Source organism: Ptychodera flava, chromosome 8, assembly GCF_041260155.1.
Source record: "Ptychodera flava strain L36383 chromosome 8, AS_Pfla_20210202, whole genome shotgun sequence".
NCBI lineage: Eukaryota > Metazoa > Hemichordata > Enteropneusta > Ptychoderidae > Ptychodera > Ptychodera flava.
The window spans coordinates 9,761,249-9,781,461 of record NC_091935.1 but is presented as its reverse complement, the minus strand read 5'-3'; the positions used below and the strand labels follow the sequence as shown (position 1 = coordinate 9,781,461).

At 35.1% G+C, this 20,213-nt stretch overlaps 1 protein-coding gene across 2 annotated transcripts in view; it reads right to left on the bottom strand.

Annotated features, from left to right (window-relative positions):
* Positions 1–20,213, bottom strand: part of LOC139138422 (receptor-type tyrosine-protein phosphatase epsilon-like) — a 47,387-nt gene that overhangs the window by 5,762 nt on the left and 21,412 nt on the right. Inside the window, exons 13-30 of one of the 2 annotated variants that reach the window (XM_070706804.1) lie at positions 19,219–19,261; positions 17,361–17,454; positions 14,968–15,074; positions 14,327–14,433; positions 14,071–14,161; positions 12,761–12,837; positions 11,177–11,213; positions 10,693–10,790; positions 9,894–10,013; positions 8,777–8,934; positions 8,115–8,250; positions 7,683–7,832; positions 7,048–7,141; positions 6,496–6,572; positions 6,093–6,227; positions 5,773–5,922; positions 1,544–1,695; positions 373–508 (exon numbers count right to left, since the gene is read on the bottom strand). In XM_070706804.1, coding sequence (XP_070562905.1) covers positions 373–508; positions 1,544–1,695; positions 5,773–5,922; positions 6,093–6,227; positions 6,496–6,572; positions 7,048–7,141; positions 7,683–7,832; positions 8,115–8,250; positions 8,777–8,934; positions 9,894–10,013; positions 10,693–10,790; positions 11,177–11,213; positions 12,761–12,837; positions 14,071–14,161; positions 14,327–14,433; positions 14,968–15,074; positions 17,361–17,454; positions 19,219–19,261 — 1,962 coding nt within the window. The remainder of the gene's footprint in view (positions 1–372; positions 509–1,543; positions 1,696–5,772; positions 5,923–6,092; positions 6,228–6,495; positions 6,573–7,047; positions 7,142–7,682; positions 7,833–8,114; positions 8,251–8,776; positions 8,935–9,893; positions 10,014–10,692; positions 10,791–11,176; positions 11,214–12,760; positions 12,838–14,070; positions 14,162–14,326; positions 14,434–14,967; positions 15,075–17,360; positions 17,455–19,218; positions 19,262–20,213) is intronic. The other variant, XM_070706805.1, reaches the window with a different exon arrangement.

The window sequence follows — 20,213 nt, the reverse complement described above, 5'->3', positions numbered from 1 at the left end:
CCAAACACGAGCTGAATGCAGGCCTAGTAACCGTAACTTTTGGAAATATTTTCTTAATTTCTTTTCTTGTTTCTGCCATCATGGTCTACAGTCTAAGACATGCTAAAATACTTGGTATTCTACTATGAGTAAGTGCAGCCTGCCAAGGATCCTGCTCTTACAGAAGTTTACTGCTTGTCAATGATTTTCCCCATTACATGTATTCAACCTGTGTACAAATGCATCTGAACAATACAAATTCAACTCCCTGGATGGAGCACCACAAGAAAATAGAAGACACACAAAGACTAAATAGATGACAAAAGTTTTCAACATTTATGTATTCAGAAGACTTAAGAATAGAAGATTATGCTAATAAAGCTGTCTACTCACAATGCTCTGTATGATGTTTGGTCTCTGTTGGCGCAACACTTTGTATGTCTGGAAGATGTCCACGATACCCTCCGCTTTGATTCTTTCAATGACAGTACTGAGGACACAGAACACACCAGTCCTTCCACCTCCAGTGCTGCAAGTACAACAAATACCCTTACTCGTCTATACCATCTCATATTTCTAGGGAGAATTACATCAATATCACACAACTGCTTCCTGTGTTTGTTTAATGTAACCTTCACTTCACCATGAATTTGTCGTTAATATGTGAAATTTAATCTTTTGGTGGAAATAAAATAAAGCCAATATTCTGATGATTATGTAACAGTTTTTTAGTCATGCTGTTCTTTCCAAAGTGACAGAAATGTTTATGAACATGTTTGAATACACTTCACAAAATTACAAAAGACTTCTCTTCTCCTACTATTTTCCTGATCTGATATCACATGCCAATCGAAAGTATAATGCGATGCTGAGGAGATCAGTGTATCTATTTTCAGTCATGCTGTTCTTCCTAGATAGCTGAGGTTAATTTGCAAAACACTTTCAGGAACTTCACTAAATTATTTATTTACGACTTTTATTCTCCTGCTATTCTCCTGACCCAATATCACATTGTAATCTAATTTACAATGCATGGCTGAGGAGATCTCTATAAAAACATCTATGTGTTCTTGGAAGTGCCAGAATGAAGAAAGAGTAAGAAATGACCACTTGTACATGAACATAATGTCCAGTTTGCTTGTAACTCTTTGTGAGCTGATTTTTGTCGTCTTTATAAAATATACCCAAGCAGTTGATTTTTTTAAGATTTTTGCCAAAACTATGATCAAGAAACTATAGCCAGTCAAATGTCAAGTCCACTTAATCCAAAATTATAAAAACAATTACAGAAAAGTTCATAAAAATTGGTAAAATGTTGCACTGAAATTTTTGAGGGGAAAAATTACAGCAATCAAAGGGAATTTTAGTGGTAATAATTTAAAATTGCAGAAATCTGGAACTTAACTTTTTGCTCATGTAAGTGTAACTCGCTGTTAAAAGGGTCATATTGCAGATGCACCAGAACATTTGCAATATATACGGGGTGACTAACTAGATGCAAGCTCAAATATTTATCAGTAATGTTCTAACACATCAGAGTATGTACATTATGATGATATTGTACCTGCAGTGAACAAGTATTGGTTTGTTTCCTGTCTGCTGCTGTTGTTTCTGTATCTGTCCCATCATCTCAATCAAACCAGTTCCTCTCTCTGGTGCACCGACCTCTGGCCACTCAGTGTAATGAAAGTGACGAATGGTGCGTGTCTCCCCACCCTTTGGAATGAAATGAAACATACAGATACTGAGTATAACCAAAGTGACAGTGAGGTGGACACCTTGTGCCAAAAGGAATGTATTAGAAACATGGTATGGAAACAAAAATAAAAATAGCGCCAATGGCACTTGATCACAACTGGCACATTGTGAAACTACATGTACTCTATCTCTGGGTACACCTGTACATGAAATACTGAATGGGTAGGTGCTGCGGGTTTGGAGTTTGTCAGTAAATGCACACAGAAAACAAAGTCCCGAAGTAGTGAATTCCAGCCATTTTCAAACGACACTGTTTGTCAGTGGGGTAAGCAATATTCGCAAAAATCACATTTCCAGGCTAATAGACTATGTTTTACGAAATCACACGTCCTTATTACAAAATAAAACGATCTTTGTCTTTAAATCAATGCGCCAGTAAACAGGTCCAGCAGCTAGTTATGTCATCAAGTCTGTAATGTTAAGGTCATAACAAATGTGAGAAATCTAAAACATTGTATATGTTGTTTTTTATCAATTTTATTACCAAAAGCGCATGAAAATCTCTGATACTTTGAATCAGCCATCCTGCATATTTGTAACATTCATCAAAACCTCATTTCTGTTCCACAACTCATTAAATAGTCCACAATGCAGGATTGGTGTACATTCCAAAACTACATATATGAAAGACCTCTAAAATCAATTAGTTAAAGGGGGGTTAGAAATTTCCCAAAACTATCTAACCGCTGCTCCATTTGGCTCCATTTTTCGGAATCGGAACCTTGGAATTAGTCTGAATATCTCTGCCAAATATCAATGCAGTCTGTTCAGCAGTTTTTGACTTTTTGTCGTTTACGGAAAATGGACACTGTCCACCACCGGTTGAAGCTAACCCTATATCACAACTTCCAGTTGTGATAATGACCTATGGTCATTATGTTAAAAAATACCGCCAATGGCGCTTGGACATAATGACCGCCTAGTATTATCGGCATTTATCAACAACCACACTCACTGTGAATTAGACAGACCACGAAGTCAATGAGCAACATATAGCTGAAAGACTATTTTCACATTGCGATTTTAAGCTCATTTTTATGAGAAAAGAGACATGTATATATATATGGAGAAAAAGCAGAAGACATATTTGTAAATTGTTTGTTAAGTGACAATCATATATGCATCTCTTGAAATTTTGTGGTTATAAGGTATAACAGTAGTGTAAGAATAATGAGGTATGAATAAGTTAGTAAAGCTAAGTTGACAGTAATTAAGATTACAAAATTATACACTAAGCTGGGGAAATCTGATTGAAATAAATGTTGAAAAGTAGCAAAGTCATGGTCATCTTTTGTCTAATACCTTGTGTAAGTTCATGAACTTTACATAAATCTTGCTATAGATTTGTTGCTAATGGGCAATAACTGTGTTTCAGATCATTTGAGAGCAATCTATCCATGACAGGTTTAAATTGTAATATACTTCTATTTAAAGGAGAGAAACTTCTCAAATAATTTTTTTTCCTGTTATTTGCTGTGAGAACACATGGACAGATGCTCAGGACTCTATGCTGGTGCTACCTTGATAACTAACCTGCAACTTGTAACGGCATTGTCTAACCTGTTCACCCCATTTCCTGTAGACAGGTCCACACTCTCCATTGATAACAATGGGTTTGGGCCATACCATTGTAGTGAAAGACTGTAACATGTGAGGTTGTGGATACTTAATCTCTGGAATGTCAAAGTCTGTATATTGACTCAAGGATGTTTACTTAACAAATGCCTAGGGTCATCTCAAAAGTGAGAATCTAAACTATGAAATATGTTTTTTTTAATGCTTTTGATGCCCAAAAGACCATAGAAATCTCTTATACTTCGAATCAGCCATCCTGCATATTTCTAACATTCATCAAAACCTCATTTCTGTTCAACAACTCATAAAACAGTCCACAATGCAGGATTGGTGTACATTCCAAAACTACATATATGAAAGACCCCTAAAATCAATTAGATAAAAAGGGGGGTTAGAAATTTCCCAAAACTATCTAACCGGCGCTCTGTTTGGCTCCATTTTTCGGAATTGGAACCTTGGAACCAGTCTATGTATCAGTATCAAATATCAACGCACTCTGTTCAGCAATTTTTGACTTTTTGTCGTTTACGGAAATGGACGACATCAAACACCGGTTGAAACCACCTCTATATCACAACTTCCAGTTGTGATAACAAAAACTGCGTTTATCATACTAATTAGTATCCTATATACAAACTTGATGTACCTTATCATACTTATATTTGAGATAAACACAGGTCATCATCCTCAATGTTATAACTTGTTCATGAGAGTAATCAGCTTTGATATTTGGTCTACATAGAATGAGTCATTATGCAAATTACCTAATTCTGATATGTTGCACTCATCAAACTTTCAGCATGACGAAATGTAGGTATGATATGAACATGTCATGCTAATTAAACTTTCCACATAAGGAAAAGAATGTCAAATGCACCTTGGAAGTCTGATCGAATCCACTCCATTTAGTTATGTTTATGGCCTAATTACGAATATTCATAAAATATGTAAATGCCTTCATTGTGATACGTCATACCCATCAACTTCCAGCATGACTCAGAATAAGTATAGCTGCTGTAGTTTTAAAGTCCAATGACATTCAGTGGATTAACCTTAGACATATAGCCTGATTATAGAATTAAAGAAAGTACAGAAACAGCCTTTTCTGCTTCATATCTGGACATTTTACTTGAATTTGACTCTAATGGTCACCTTTCTACTAGGCTATATGACAAGAGAGATGATTTCAACTTTAGTATCATCAATTTTCCACACCTCATAAGTAATATTCCACTCTCACCAGCTTATGGGGTATACATTTCCCAGCTTATTCAATATGCTAGAGCATGCAGTTCATATGGTGATTTTGTAGAGAGACATGGCCATCTCTCTTACAAACTGTTAAATCAAGGTTACACCAGAGCAAGACTTGTCTCTACATTCAAACGCTTTTTTGGCAGGTATCGCAAGCTGGTAGATAAATACAATATCTCTCTTCGACAAATGATCACTGATGGCATCTGTGACATTGGGCCTTAGTTAGTGACCACTACCTATCTGACTTATAGATTGATATATGGCGGGTGTCACATGTGGGGCAGGATGCGCCTACTATTTTCGAAACACCTGACATCACTTCTTGGTCTTTTGGCCAGAGGTCCATATATCTTTCTTTCATGAATTTGACTTTGTTTGTGTACCGTCTATTTGCTGTCTGTTCTGTGCTGTTTTGTGTCTATGTTTACAACTATTGTCTTACGAATTCTGATGCACTGTCATCGGATTATGGATTGGTATGATTGCAATTATAATGCAAATAAGCTATTAATCAGTAAATCATGGCCATCAAACTTTTAGCATCAATAAATCTATTTAGTAAGTATAACCATATACCCCGGAAATTCAAGCATGTGCAGTACATTTGAAACATTGCCTAATTGCAGAATTTCTCCAGCCCAAAGTGTCCAAAATTAGGGACTAGCATTTAAGGAGGAAACATTTGCGTCACTTTACAAAACTTCAGAGTTGAAGTCATACGACCAGAGATTACGTGTATTCAACATATTATTGAATCTCTTGCTTTTTGGCTACATAGCAATTTTTGTATGTTTGATATTTTATTTCACAGTTCCCTGTTCCTGAGAGATAAATTTACAACCAATCACAAACTTATGCATGATTGACATTCTAATTTGAGCTCATAACAGAAGATGATGCAAGCCATAAAATGAGGTGTGATCATGGACTGTTGATACAGAAATACACATGTCTATAACACACGGTCACACAGGAACTCTACGCACATGGAGTAAACTATTCATTTTGATAACTGGGACTATGCCAATATGTAAATGAGGCATGTATAAAGACAACGCCAAGTAGACACATACTGTTGGGCCTATACAGAGAGACTTGTTAAAACCTGTTAACCGCCAAAATATTTATAACTATAGCACATTCTGAGATTAACTGGCTTACTCTAGCTGAGGAAAAGAGATATGATTTTGCTTGGTAGACTACCTTTGTGTCTGTGACAAAGAATTCTTGGATAGTATATGCTGTGTAGTCTTCTTCCTTCTTTTTGATCACTGCAAAGTTTCCATACATTGTAGGCTGTTCTTCATCTTCATCCTCTTTCTCCTCTTGTGGCCAGTACAGTTCACACTTAGGCTGCAATGACGTATGAATGAGCATTCAAACTCAAGGAAATTTAGAAACATGTATAAAGATGATAGACATAAAAATTATCAAATAGCTTGTTTATAAAACTTTACATTGAAAATATATTAGTGGAAAATTAAACGAGTTACTGCTGGACACTACTTTTTACTAACAGTTACCTGTCCTCGTTCTACTAAGTTTGTCAACATGACGATGGAACCCGTTCTGCTTTCCCAAATCAGCCTCCAGAAATCTTCCAGTGTGTTCGGAAGAGGACCTTGTGCTGCGATATAAGCCCCCTTTTGTCTGTAGCCCTGTAAAACACCATGACATGAAGTGAGTGAATGAGGCAGAAAACCTGTAACACAATGACATCTTTCTAGATATCATGATCATCTTTCACGGCGTCTAAGGTGATTCTATTGTTGACTAGACTTTGGATTGTACAAACCCCTTCTATCACACCTCTTTATAAATTGATATGTTATAGAGATTATCAATACCTCATCTGTCATTGGAGCAGTGACTGTTGTATTAAATACTAGATTAAATATGTAGAAAACAACATTTTATGATACTCACATCAATGCTAGATGCATTTACATAATCTGAATGCTCCTTGCCAATTAGTCTGATTAATTTGAACCGATTTGCTTCATCTGTGAACAAAAAGGAAAACATACAGAAAGTTGTGGATACCTAGAATTAGCCGTGTATTCAAATAATCTGTAATTTAACATAAATGTCACTTTGACTCTCAGAATATCTATTTCTGCACATAGTTGCAGATTTGTAGGACATCATTTTTTTGTCAATTTTGCCAATGATCTGCCAATTCTTTCAATGATCCGAGTACTGTTTTGTAATTTTTTCTCATTTATTCCTTGATGTACCAGTATGTATGGGGTATCTAAGGATGTCACTCAAGTTCAGGATTGAGTATCATTCAGGTAAAAAGAAAATTAAATTTTTTTTGTGGTTTTCATGTCTTGAAAGGTTTTTTCTGTTCACCATACATACATGTATATATGTTTTCCTATTCCATACACACTAACTAAAGATTTTTTGTCAGACCTTTTATTTAGTTTGACTCAAATACCCCTCATGTGCAAACAGCAAAATGAAGATACTTACAGGGTACAGTATTGGCAACCCTGTTTTTGGATCGGTTGGCGTCTTCATTGGCCTCGGCGATAACAACATTTTCCACAGCAGTGTTGATCAATTTCTATAAATAAATCATTAGACATGTAAATAAATATTAACATATTAATCAGAGGAAGAATATACAAACTTAAACAGTCGTAATGACAACTTCAAAAATTATTGTATGATACAACAATGATGGTCACTGAAATTATGAAAACAACATTTTTCATTTAATATTTAAAAATATGTATGTAACAGATATCACAACCTGCGGCAAGATTTGTTAACAATACAATTTCCCTGCCCTAGTGATGGAAGTATAGTTACTGTAATACACAAATGAGTTTTTATGTCTGGTTTTCAGAGATAGTAACACTGCAGGTACTTCCTGCCATTTGTACTTCCTTGATCCAGGCCATTCGACATCCTGCCAATGCTTTGATAAGAGAATTACGCACCGTAATCTGATAATATGACTGGTTTACCAATATTAGGGTTCAACCAGATACAATGAGGTCAGTTCTAGGCAAACAAGACACTGTTATGGGTTACTCTAAATACTTTGGATTGTTTTTGTGTTTCAGTGTAAAAGTTGGCCAAAGCCATTATGCTTTACATACATTGTACTCATCCTCCAGGCCAGTCACGTCAGAGTTGGGAACTTTCTTGCTGAGTTTCTGCCAGTGAATGAGCAAGTTGCCAACATCAATCTCAGTGTTTCCATAGAGATGGTGTTCAGCCAAGGCTTGATGGATAAACACATACTGCACCTGTTACGACAGAAAAATATAACCATTTTGTTTATCAATCATGAATTCCAACTCTACCTCTAAATAGGATAAAGCAAGAATTATTAAATGCTTGGCTTGTCATAATTATCAATTGCTTATATTGTACGTTTCTGAATAAATGGTCAAACAAAGCGTTTTTACAAGACGACCTTGAAAAATGTTGGCTTTCTGTGCCCATAAGTAGGTTGATCTACCATAAATTTAATGAACAAAGAGATAAGCATAAGTACTTTGCATGTTATGAAAAATGATAATACTCACATCTGCTTGGACAAGGTGATTTCTCTGCCCTCTGATTTTTGAGACAAAGCCAAAGACATCAGCTTTACCCTCTGCAGCCATCATGTCCATCATTGCATCCAGTACAATGAATGTGCCAGTGCGGCCAACACCAGCGCTGAAAGATTAATAAGCATTACTTTCAAAACACTGCATGAAACTTTTAATTGAAAATTTGATCTTCATCATGATAAGCAGCTTTGCAATGATCTGAATTTAACTAGCATGTGAAAAATTGAGAGATTGGAACAGACAGAGAGCATAGAATATCAAATGGTACATCAGGTCAAAGGGACTTGTAGGTCCGATAGATGTTGAATAAGATAACAATTTAGGTCAGAAAGCTCACATGGTCAGATGGTACAGCAATCTGTCAAGTATGATTACTTGAAAACAGGAACTAGTTCAATGTGCATTGATCTTTTTTAAAGACAATAGGCCCATCATTGTGGGCTACAACCTAACCAAACACTTCATTCAAAGCGGTTATCCTCTGTAGTAAAGTTGTAGACAGCCTTGGGCATCCGATGCCCAGGGAAGGAGTTGGGCGGGATAGTTAGTAATATGTACAATGGAAATCACTTGCTAACTGTTGGACATGATAGTATAAATACAGTAAGAAAGGTTTCTGCTGTAATCTCTACCTGCAATGGACAACCATTGGACCAGCTCTAGCTGGGTTGATGACTCTGGCCCTCTTGATGAAATTCAACATTCCGATGGGTGATCCAGGGACACCAAAATCGGGCCAGCTGGTGTAGTGTAACTGGGTGATTTTCCGTTTCTCATTTTCGTCAGACAGCTATGACAGTAGGTAATAATAAAAGCAAATATTTTACACTTTAATTGGACACGATTCACCCAAAGCAGACATACAGAAAGGAAGCTTAGAATATCAAGCTATTAAAGAACTGTTCACTGATGACAATTGAAGGAAAAGCTGACACTGCTACAGTACCAAGTAGACTAGGTTAAAATCACAGAAACTCTTCTAATTTTTATCCATCAAGATATATAGATCTTAATAGTAAGTAATATGACTGCCCATTACTGCTTGTAGAAGGCAGAGATGGTGTTTTTTTGCTGCATTAACTTCATATACGCAACTACAAAAAGCAATTTAAACATTGTGTTACTTATGTATGAAAGCGCTATACTCAGTAAATGAGACTGTCTAAAAGGAAAAGACATACTAAATTAAGTAACAAGGATTGTGAGTCATTTGGAAGGAAATGTAACAAAAACAGCAAAGTGTGGCAGAAGTATCATGTACACAGTCATGGGAAATGGATAAATTGTTATCCCTCTACGACAGAGCTATTCGTCTGGAACAAACTGTTACCAGAATAGAGTATGATATCAGTGAGAGAAAAGAGGTAAAGTTATCTTGAGGAAACAGTGTCAGAAATATCCTGTTCTGGAGTGCTACAAAGATAATGGTTCCTCTTACAACCAAAGTCAACAACAAGTTCGTCAAAGACACTTTTTAAATTAAATCTTAGTTAAACTTTGGTCACATTCAGATGTTTTTTTTAAACATTCTTTTTACTGGCCAAATTTTCTCTTTTCTAGGACTTTAAAATTATGTTTGGTATAGCGTATGCTATGGACATGGTAAAACATGACAGCAAAAAGGAAAATAGCGTTATCTACACATTTCCAACATACAGAATACTCAAGACGTCATATAGGGAAATGTTACAATAATATCTTCAGGAAATGTATAATAATATGTGACATTATGAAGAAGCGAAACCTTACATGACAGACTGAGAATATTCTGATGTGATAGTCAGCCAGGGCAGTCACTTCCTCAAATGTGACCTCTATTTCACCATACTCTTCAGTGCCACTGTCAGGCCAGTACTGGGCACACTTCTCCTGTGGTTTCAAAAAGAATACGACTTGCTCACATGAAAAATTTCACTCAAAGTCTCCAGGATTTAAAAATTGTGTGGAGAATAAACAAACCGACAGTTTATTCCTCATACAAGAATCTGTCAATTCACATGTGAATACGTTAAGCAGTAAAAGGTATGCCCAAATACCAGAGGTGAAACACTTTAATGTAAGAACTTTAGAGGTGCAGATGTCAATCCCTCAATTATGAATGACCTTTTCAATGTTGTTAGTCCTTCATTTTTCCTTTCAGAGTTTAAGTTAACCCTTTGAGCGCCAAAGTCTATTTTTGTCCCCTTTATAAAATAAACCCCACTCAATTTTTCTCAGATTTTTGCCATAATTTTGTGATAAAAACTGTAGCAAATGAAATGTGGTGTCCATTTGGTCCAAATTCATCAAAAGATTATTGAAAAATTCATAAAAATTGGTAAAATTTTGCACTAAAATTTTGGCGGGAGAAAATAACAGCACTTAAAGGGTTATTAAATTCATTTTCAGATTAAGCTTATAAAGAACCTGTGCCATAACAATTGGGAAATAATATAAAAGTTGCTTCCAAAATCAAACTGACCTTTCCCTTAAACTTTTTGAACAGTAGTGCACTACTGGTAATGAATGACTTGGAAGGTTACCATGGCTACTGGGCACTGATACTCACCCTGCCATTCTCGGAGCACTTGGTTACCATGACAATAGTTAGAGTTTTCTTTTCCCAGACCATTCTCCAGAAGTCATCAACTGTATCTTCTTTTGGTCCTACAACGAAAAACCATTATGAAGAAAAATGTTTGGCTGATGAATTCTCATGCCCAAAAATCAAAAGGCCGATTGATTCATTTTTTGAAAGCCTGTTGAAAGGGATGTGAAATCAAAATTTAAGAGTTGAGTGCTAAAAGTGCAGAGATATAAGGTGACAACATTTCAAGCGTGGACTTCATACATATAATAATCCTGTTACAGCAATTCATGCATATTTCATTCCTACAACAGGGAAAGGTTTAACTGGTCATAACAATAAATTTTTTTACCACATGGATAAAACCTGATAAAACATATTGATTACAAGATGTGCATGTCTGTTTATACAAATGTATGCAAATGCGGAATTGTAATGGTATGACAATAAATTGATTAGTGCTTACCTTGAGCAGCTATGAACTTGTCAGATGTCTTGTATCCCTGAAATGATGAAAGGGGAAAATGTTTGCGATCAGAGAAAAGCCCTGCGGACATGTATTGAAAGAGCTATACTGCTGAGGGTGTACATGTAGTTGCAGTAAGGACTATACTTTACATTTCATACACAGTTTCACAAAAGAAAGTGACCAAAAAGCTCAGTGCTCAGTGCTTTTATCAAGGCCGTTACCTATAGGTAGACTTTTCCAGGTTCCCCCAGGTTCCCCCTAGTTATGTTACAGGAGTACTTTTCCCTCACAATATGAATCAAAGTATACCGGTACCATACCATTTATGTCATCCTGTATACAGGATGACATAAATGGTATGAGGGATCAACATCATTTACCGATCTTGTCAAACATGAGCGAAAACACTGAAGCTCTAATTCTTTGACTAAATTCACTAGTTTGAGAAAAATTGGTTGTTCTGAACCAAAAGGTCATTTTCTACAATGCAATTTTGACATATTTCTATTATCTTCGTATTTTTACCCCAGTTGTATAAATAGTTCTGTGTACAAACAGGTCAGAAACAGTGATATTTGTTGAATCATGGGATCAAACTGATGGGAAGCTCAAACAAGGATTATTGTTTTCATATTAAAAGTACTTCCTATTTTTTGCTTTCACATTCCACATTTAATCATCACATAAAATAAATCAAATAAATAACTTAAAAATAAATAACTCCAAACTCATGAAATCAACTACTAGTATGTTTCACAAAATGGCTATATGTGGAAGCTATAGGCCGAAAATACTAAACGCAAGAATTATTTAGATGGAGAAAAAACAGCAGCTGTACTCCTTGAACCATAAAAGAGAAAACCTGGGATGATTCTCATATTTACATGTTGAAGAACTGCATCAATAAAAGACAGAGTCAAAAATTACATGTAACAGTAAAGGATAAAACGTAGGAAAGCTGAAAACCAAGGAGTTCCGGTAGCAGTTTTCACGAATACAATCAAAACATGTCTTTCATTCTGGAGTCTTCTTGTGACACATAGAACCAAACTTTCCGAGCAATTTGTTACAAAGGTCCTCGACATGGCAAAAATATGGACCTTACTGATAAAAATATTGGTTTCACTGATAATATTGAAAGTGAAATCACATTATCAATAAACGATGCATAATTGTTGAATGAAATTACAAGATAGCATTAGTTTGTAAATTGACTACATGTATTTGATTTTATGTCTGCTTTTGATAATAGTTTTATTATATTTTTAACTTTCATCTCGATTTCCTGTTTCTCAAGTCTCTTTCCTGAGTCATAGTTCCATATTTTTGCAGTAGTTCTACTCCGGAATAAATAGGATGTGATGTGTTTTACAGACCCAGTGCACCAAAAAGATCATGCCATTGTCATAGAAACAAGCCTGTGTGGACAAGCATGTATGGAAATACATTCATTTTTATGCGCGCTTGTGCACGTGGGTTTGTTTGTAACATGGTCAATTTTAATTCCCAGTTAAACCTTTTTGGCAAAGACTTTTCTAAAAGCCGCAAAATACTGTTTTTATATGATACACACATACTTACATCAACATAACATGCATTTATGTAGTCAGTGTCTTCATCATCATCTAATATACTTAACTTGACTCGACTTTGGTCATCTATACAAAAGAAATGAACGATGATAGTTTAATAAACAAAAGTCATCATCAGTCACAGTGCTGAAATACTTACATTTATATCCCAAAAGTACATATTTTAATGACAGGACAAAATTGCAAGTGTCAGTGATTTCAATCTGTACTATTAAGAAGGTCTGAATCTAAGAATGACAATTTATTATCAAACATGAAGACAACTTTAACTGTTTTTCTGATTTTTTTAAAAACAGGTCAAGTAATTTTGAAAAGAGAATTTTACAAAACAAATGCAAAAGATATACTCAAAAGGACCAAATCTTAATGAAACAAATTGCAAGAAACCTACAGACCAAACATGAAGGCTGCTGGATGAACAATTTTGTAATAAAAAGATAAGTTTTGAGCAAAACATTGGCAAATTTGAAGCATATTTACTGACTTTCATGGTAGTCAAGATCTACCGGTACATGCCATTACTGGCCATTACTGTACTGGCTTTCCTTGATTGACATAGGCCTAATTAAAAAGTGATCATTTCAAAAGTCTCATGAATGTTCAAATGGTGACACTTCTGTCTGACACACATGTATATTCTATCACCATGAACTAAAAATATGGCATTGCCTATACAAGCAGCACCCCCGATTGTAACTATGAATTACTTTAGGTGTAGACAGTAGAGGGGAACCTCTACTGTCTATGCTTTAGTTATCCACTTAGCAACGTCACTGGTACTTATAATTAATGCTAAAGGTAGAACGTGCCTCAGGGACAGATATTCAGACTCTCAAATTTCTTGAATTCTTTTCTGATCTACCAATTGTGGGGGCTAATTTTAAAGCTGTTGGGGAAAGAAAAACTTTCACCGTCTTAGTTTTTCGAAAATCCAAAATTGTATTTTTAGCCCATAGAGTTAACACAGGGATGGCGGCCACTTTGAATTTCAAATTCAAGGGTGAGTATCAGTGCCTAAATTCAAAAAAATGTTGAGTAATTTATTTCACTAGTGCAAAACTTTGCACGATGACCCCTGATTTTTTTTAGTGATTTGGTAAGAGAATGGTTGAAAGAGTCATTTGGGAACAAAAGTTTCAGCAAAAGTATTAGTCTTTCACTTTCGAGGCGCACACTACCTTAAGATTATAGTCCAATATCTAGAATATATTGGATAATAAATCAAAATTCAAAGGCATGCCCTTGACATACAGGCACATGATTAATGTTTATACTGTTTATGTTAGAGGATATACTTACATGCATGGATGTTGATATATCTGTTCTTTGGTTTGTTTTCTGGTTTATTTGAAGCTTCAACTGTCACAGGGCGTGAAGATCGAGGAAGGTCCTATGGTTAAGAAGAGCAAAGAGAACATTAGAATCCAAGATGAAATCTAAAGACTTCAAGATTGTCTTCATCTCACAAAACAGAATTGCATGTCATAAGAGACACATTTGGCATTCAGAATCTTCAAAGAATTTGAAACCTGGCAACAAATAATTGGTGACTTACGTCATATTCTTCTTTGAAGAGAGCATTATCATTTGCATGTTTCTCAGCATACACCTGGGGTAGACTTTCATTGGGAATTGCAGGGTACGAGTGGACAGTTTCCTCTGCTATGGATGAAAAAAGTTGATTATTTTAAGCTACATTTTTTTACATTTAAATGAAAAAGCTTCATCTTGTGTATAATAAAGTATGATTATGACAGATTTGTATGGACTGACATACAGTGTAACAATGCTTTTTTGAAGACTGAAATGTACTATTAATTCTAATGTATAACATTAAAGGGACAAAGTGGGCCACTTTTCATGAATTTTGTTTGATGCAAGATACTTAACTGTTATGACCATTAAATAATTTTTGCCATGGTTTCATGTATCGTGTCTAAAACCGGGGTCGAATATATGATGGTCATCCATTCATTCATTATCTTTCAACATGTCAAACAAAATAAGTAGTATCTTGCATCAAACAAAATTCATGAAAAATGGCTGACTTTGTCCCTTTAAGAAGTGTTCTCATTGTTTTGTTTGCCAAGTATGAGTTGATACTATTGCAGCATGGGCAAAAGTGTGTCACAAAAAAACAGATACATGTATACTGTCTCTTTCTGAAACAAAGTATCTATCAATATGCATCATTACCTTGAACATTGAAACCATTGTTCATTTTGCCCATTTGAGAAAATGATCTCATGCGCATACCACTTTTGTTGGATCCTTTTCCTCTCTCATTCCTCTTTTTCATGCGTCTGAAAAAGGCAAAAAATGTGGAGGTGAGTTCTGAAAAGCTGACCAAATAACAAACTCTTGTTGATTGCAACAGAAAGGTTTTCCAAATCCGGGAAGGGGGAACTGTGCAGATGGAATCTAACAGTCACACTTCCATGTTATATATTATTGCCTGAATACATGGGTTTATGTGCCTGAGAGCAGGTGACAATTTGCTCGATGCCAGGAGGGCACATTGTCTTCTGCAGCGAAGGCACATTAACCCATGTATTCAGGCTGCCGCAATAATATTTTCATTACATGCCTCTTCACAATTAATGCTGCATGACATTTAGCTACATGCAGGGCATTTTCAAATAATTTTACCATTATCGACCAGCGTCAGACAGATTTTAAGGAAAGTAAAAATGGCCGTGCACGCATGGATATTTTAGAGCTAGTATAAAGCATCTACTTTTATGTTGAAACATCGAAGGGCTTCACTGGACCGGGTAACCATGGAAACCAGTCAGTACATCTTTCACCGGCCCGCTAACTCCCCGGATGTTCCTATTCAAATCATTGCACTGATTTGCATTCACATTGAAGCATGTAATAAAGAACCAAATGGCAAAAATTATCTCCGATACATTTGAAATCAGCCATGTGTTGTGATAATTGGATGAAATTTATTGAATATTGAGATTTAATTGTGAACATGAGAACGAATTCTACTTTTGTTAATCAAAATATTCCACTTAGTCACTGCATTGGATGTTTTTAAACTATCCCTTAAAAATCTTGCAATGATAACATTTTAGTGTTTTAAGGCGGTTGGAAAGGCTATTTTTTTGCACCAATTCTTTTCTCAGAGTTAATGTCAAGTTTCAAGTGTTAGAATCAAGATATTTAGTTCAAATTTTCAGGATAACTCCCTTAGTTAATATTTTCTCCAAAGAATATAAAAATTGTATATTTGCAGCCATGATTTTGAAATATGACACCAGTAAATATTAAAATTTAATTTTTCATATTTTTTTACATATTTGAATTCAATAATAATTGCCATGGATAGTATTAATATTACCAAATTAGTTATAAATATGTTGACACTATTTATTGTAAGATTTGTACGGCAGGATTTGTAAATAAAATTTGTTTTTATTATTTTACATGGGTTTATATATCAAAAAATTATTAAAATTCTTTCAAATTTCAAAATGTGATTTTTCAAAAAGTACTTCAAATACAGGAAAATTGTGCCGTACAAATCTTATCTGTATCCTTGTTAATAGGCTGTAAAAATTCCATGTCCATATCTCATTTCAAAGTTGGATTAAATTGGTATACAATTATGTAGGAAAACTGTTATTCTGTCAAAAATGTTGAAAACAAGCCATATTTGCACCCCTCTATTGAAGTCATAAAGCAGTTTTTTTTGGTTAATCTCACTTTTGACACCTCTTTGACACTCAAAGAATCTAAAAATGCATTTACAATAGCAGTCACTCACTCTGAATGCCAGCACCACCTTGTCAAACTTTCCTGAAAAACAGCAAATAATGACTTTCCCTTTTCAAACATTTTATTAAAAGCTAGGGGACCTCTACCATAGTTAATAAACTAAGGACTCCCCAACTTCTTCTTATTTGGTCAGTTTTTCAGAAGTTTTAACAGGCTATAACTCTGCAATGCCTTTGTGCCCAAATGTCTAGTTTTTTTTATTCCACAAAGAATGTTGACTACTTTTATATTTTAATAGTTTTGTTGAAATTTATAACTAACACTCTAGCCTTCCAACCACCTTAATTGCAGGTGGTAAGCTGTAAAAAGTTACCATGCTTCAAAAATCACTTTAAAGTGATTCCTCTTGATATGCAAATGCAGTTGCATAATTGGACGGCAGAGTTTTTGCCAGGATGGATAAACTAGTATATGTAATACAGAATCCAAACCATGGTAACAGTTAAAGTGAAAAAAAAACACACTAATTTCCTTTCATTAGGAATGTGATAACGTGAACATTCAATTGCCATGCCAATACAGTCATTAAACTGAATGCAATTATGCATTTATGGAACTGGAGGGATTCCATACATGGGGTCTCTTCGACGTACATTTTAAAGCTGGAAGAGTATCTATCTATAAACATTAAATGAACTATTGACAATATCCAATTCTGAAGAAAAGTTTCTAGGCAATCTCTTACCTTGGGAAAACATTATGTAGATTGATAAAACACATTCAGGTAATTTCTTTCTATTCTAGATGATATAAATAACTGTTTTGTGATTAAAAGTTGGATGTAATCTGTGAGATGGACATACCTCACCAACAACACTGTGAGAATGATGATGGCAATGATAAGAATGATGACAACAACACTGATGGCAGCTATGGCAGCTGTGGGTGGTGCGGACGCTGATGGAAAAAGGAACATTGGTAAAGTTAAGAATGAAAAACATTTGTTGGTACTGAATTTGACATACATGATGACACAAACTACAAGATGTGTAAATAATGTTGTACAGATACTTCACTTATGATATAAAAGTTTTTTTGATAAAGTATTCTCTATGGAAAAGTAGAAATAGGAGTGGATTTCCTAATAAATGCAGACACTTCATTTATGGTTATGATGCACATACAATATCTGTAATCTTAGCGTGGCTGAGTGGCTTTGGTTTTCAACATGTGATGGTGTGTACGGTATGTGTGACACTGGATGTACCGTACACAATCACAAAACTCCAGCCTGGTCTCGTATGCAAAACTGAGCAAGATTTTCCTGAGACATTAATTTATGCAAAGGAGTAGTATACGTTGGTTGGTGGTATTACTGAGTTAACTGTGACCACAACTCCATGACCAACATTGTACTAATTCAATAAATCATAAGTCACCATAAGTAAAGAAGCGGTGGTGAATTGTAGATGAAACATTGTTGTGACAATGTTTTCCAAGGCCTGGTAAAGACAGTGTTATCCTTGTAAACATTTAATATCAAAAGAATTTGTGTCAATTAGACCAGCCTGTAGTATATTGTGCTCACCCAATCAAGCACATTATGTCTGCGAAAATGTAACAGCTAGGCCAGTCTAATGTAATCTTTTACTGAAAACTTTGACCCCAATGTCTGATGAAGAATTAGAGTGATATCATGATGGCTTGCTTCATAATCTTCGCCATAAGGGAATGAAATAGTCTTAGTAATTACACAGCATCAACTGTGTATCTACGCAATCTATACAACCATTTTCAGTAATAGAGCGCGAAGCCTCTGCAGTGAACTGCAATAAAACTGATCACACTAATTAGTTTCAGCTGTACCCAGCTGGCAAAGTCGACAACATTGTATGTCCCATGCAGACAGTTTGTCTGGGGAAGTTGAAATAAAAAAGATTTGTACATGGACCAGTGCATGGTAATGTTACATTGTATCTTAATCTTGGACACAGGGTGCCAATCGTAAACTCTCATTTACAACTCGAGCCTCAGACAGAGCTAGTTTTGCCTTTGTACAAGCAGACGTTTTGGTCTTTATCAAGTAGCCTTGTTCAACACCAAAGTGGCCACGGCTACAGCTGAAACTAATTAGTGTAAGCAGTTTTATTGCAGTTCACTGCAGTGGCTTCGCGCTCTATTACTGAAAATGGTTGTATTAATATTGCAGTGTGCATCATATCTAGAGATTTTGGCGACTACAAACAAAATGTAACCATTGTATACACTAATAGAGTTACATGCTAATGTCTTAACCTGTAACAGGATAAATGGTACTACACAGGAGACAGCACAGGACCAATCAAAAATATATTTATGCAACCCTGTGAACTACAGGGTACCTGAAGACTTGTCTTCTCATGTGGGAAATGTACAGAAATCTTTAGTACACAACGATTTCATGAATGTAGTGTCTGAGATTTAAAACAAGATCAATTCTGTATTACTTAAATGAAGTATTCAACATAGATTCAGTGGCATCCATAGAATCTAAGGAGAGATATACCATTCCAGGTCTTTCAAAGTGCAAACAGGCCTTTCTGTGTGTTTTCATAGGATGAGAAAACCACTAACGAAATTCCACACTGGCAATTTTCTAAGAGAATTAGGATTGCAGTGCAGTGGGTATACAATAAAATAGAAACAGTAGATTTAATCAATTCGATTGCAAAGAAAACTCACTTGTTCTCACAGGTTCGATGAATGGGCTTGATTTATAGTATGGCTGTAATTACAAGCATAAAACAGTATTCAGCAAATCTCCCTGGTAAGAGCTGACTGTTTCATCAACAGTGCCTTGTCTTCAATGAGATAACACACAATGTAAAAAATACCGTCAATGACGCTGTACCTTCTCTAATGTGTGGCCAGGTCAGGTAATTGGTTGTTGGCATGGAGTTGTTGGTAAATAGTTGATGATGTAGGGGCATGAGGTGGGATATGGACCCAAAGAACCCAAAAGATGATTAAATACATCAATCAAAAAAATTCTAAGCTACAGTATAAACTGCCTAAAGATAGTTCAATGTGGAAAAAAGTTAAACAATTCAGAAATAAGAATTAACAGTCCAAAATAGTAATGACGCACTTCCTTACTGACCTGAGTGCATGTGAAATACACAACCTGGCATCTGTAAATTAAATGTATACCAAGTGATCATTTCCAGTCACTTTTAACTGTTTTTAATGGATTTTCCAAAGAGTCCTGTGGAAATGATGAAAAACGCTTATCTGGTCTTGTGTTTGTATAACCTCATGGCTGATAATTTTCATAGTATTGAAAAAAAATTGAAAGTGAAGAAATTACTGTTTTTAATAGGCATATTTTCCTTGAAATACATGACCATGTAAAGAATATATGCTAAAAGTGTTTAAGAGTAAATTTCTTTTCAAAAAAGAATTTAATTTGTGACCAAAGGATTTTTATTCTTTGAGTTTACAAATTCAAACATTGCAATTTGTTCAATCATCTTGTGCAGTGCAAAATTTATAAAATGACTGAAAAACAAAAAAAAATTGGCAGAATTACAGTCTTTGTGATGTAAAATTATGGGTTGACATCACGATAACTGTTAATCTGTTTGAAGTACTAATATACTATAATTTAAAAAAGAAAAATTCATGCAGAAACGGTAAAATATATTGTCAGCAATGTAGTGTTAATTTTGACTTTACAT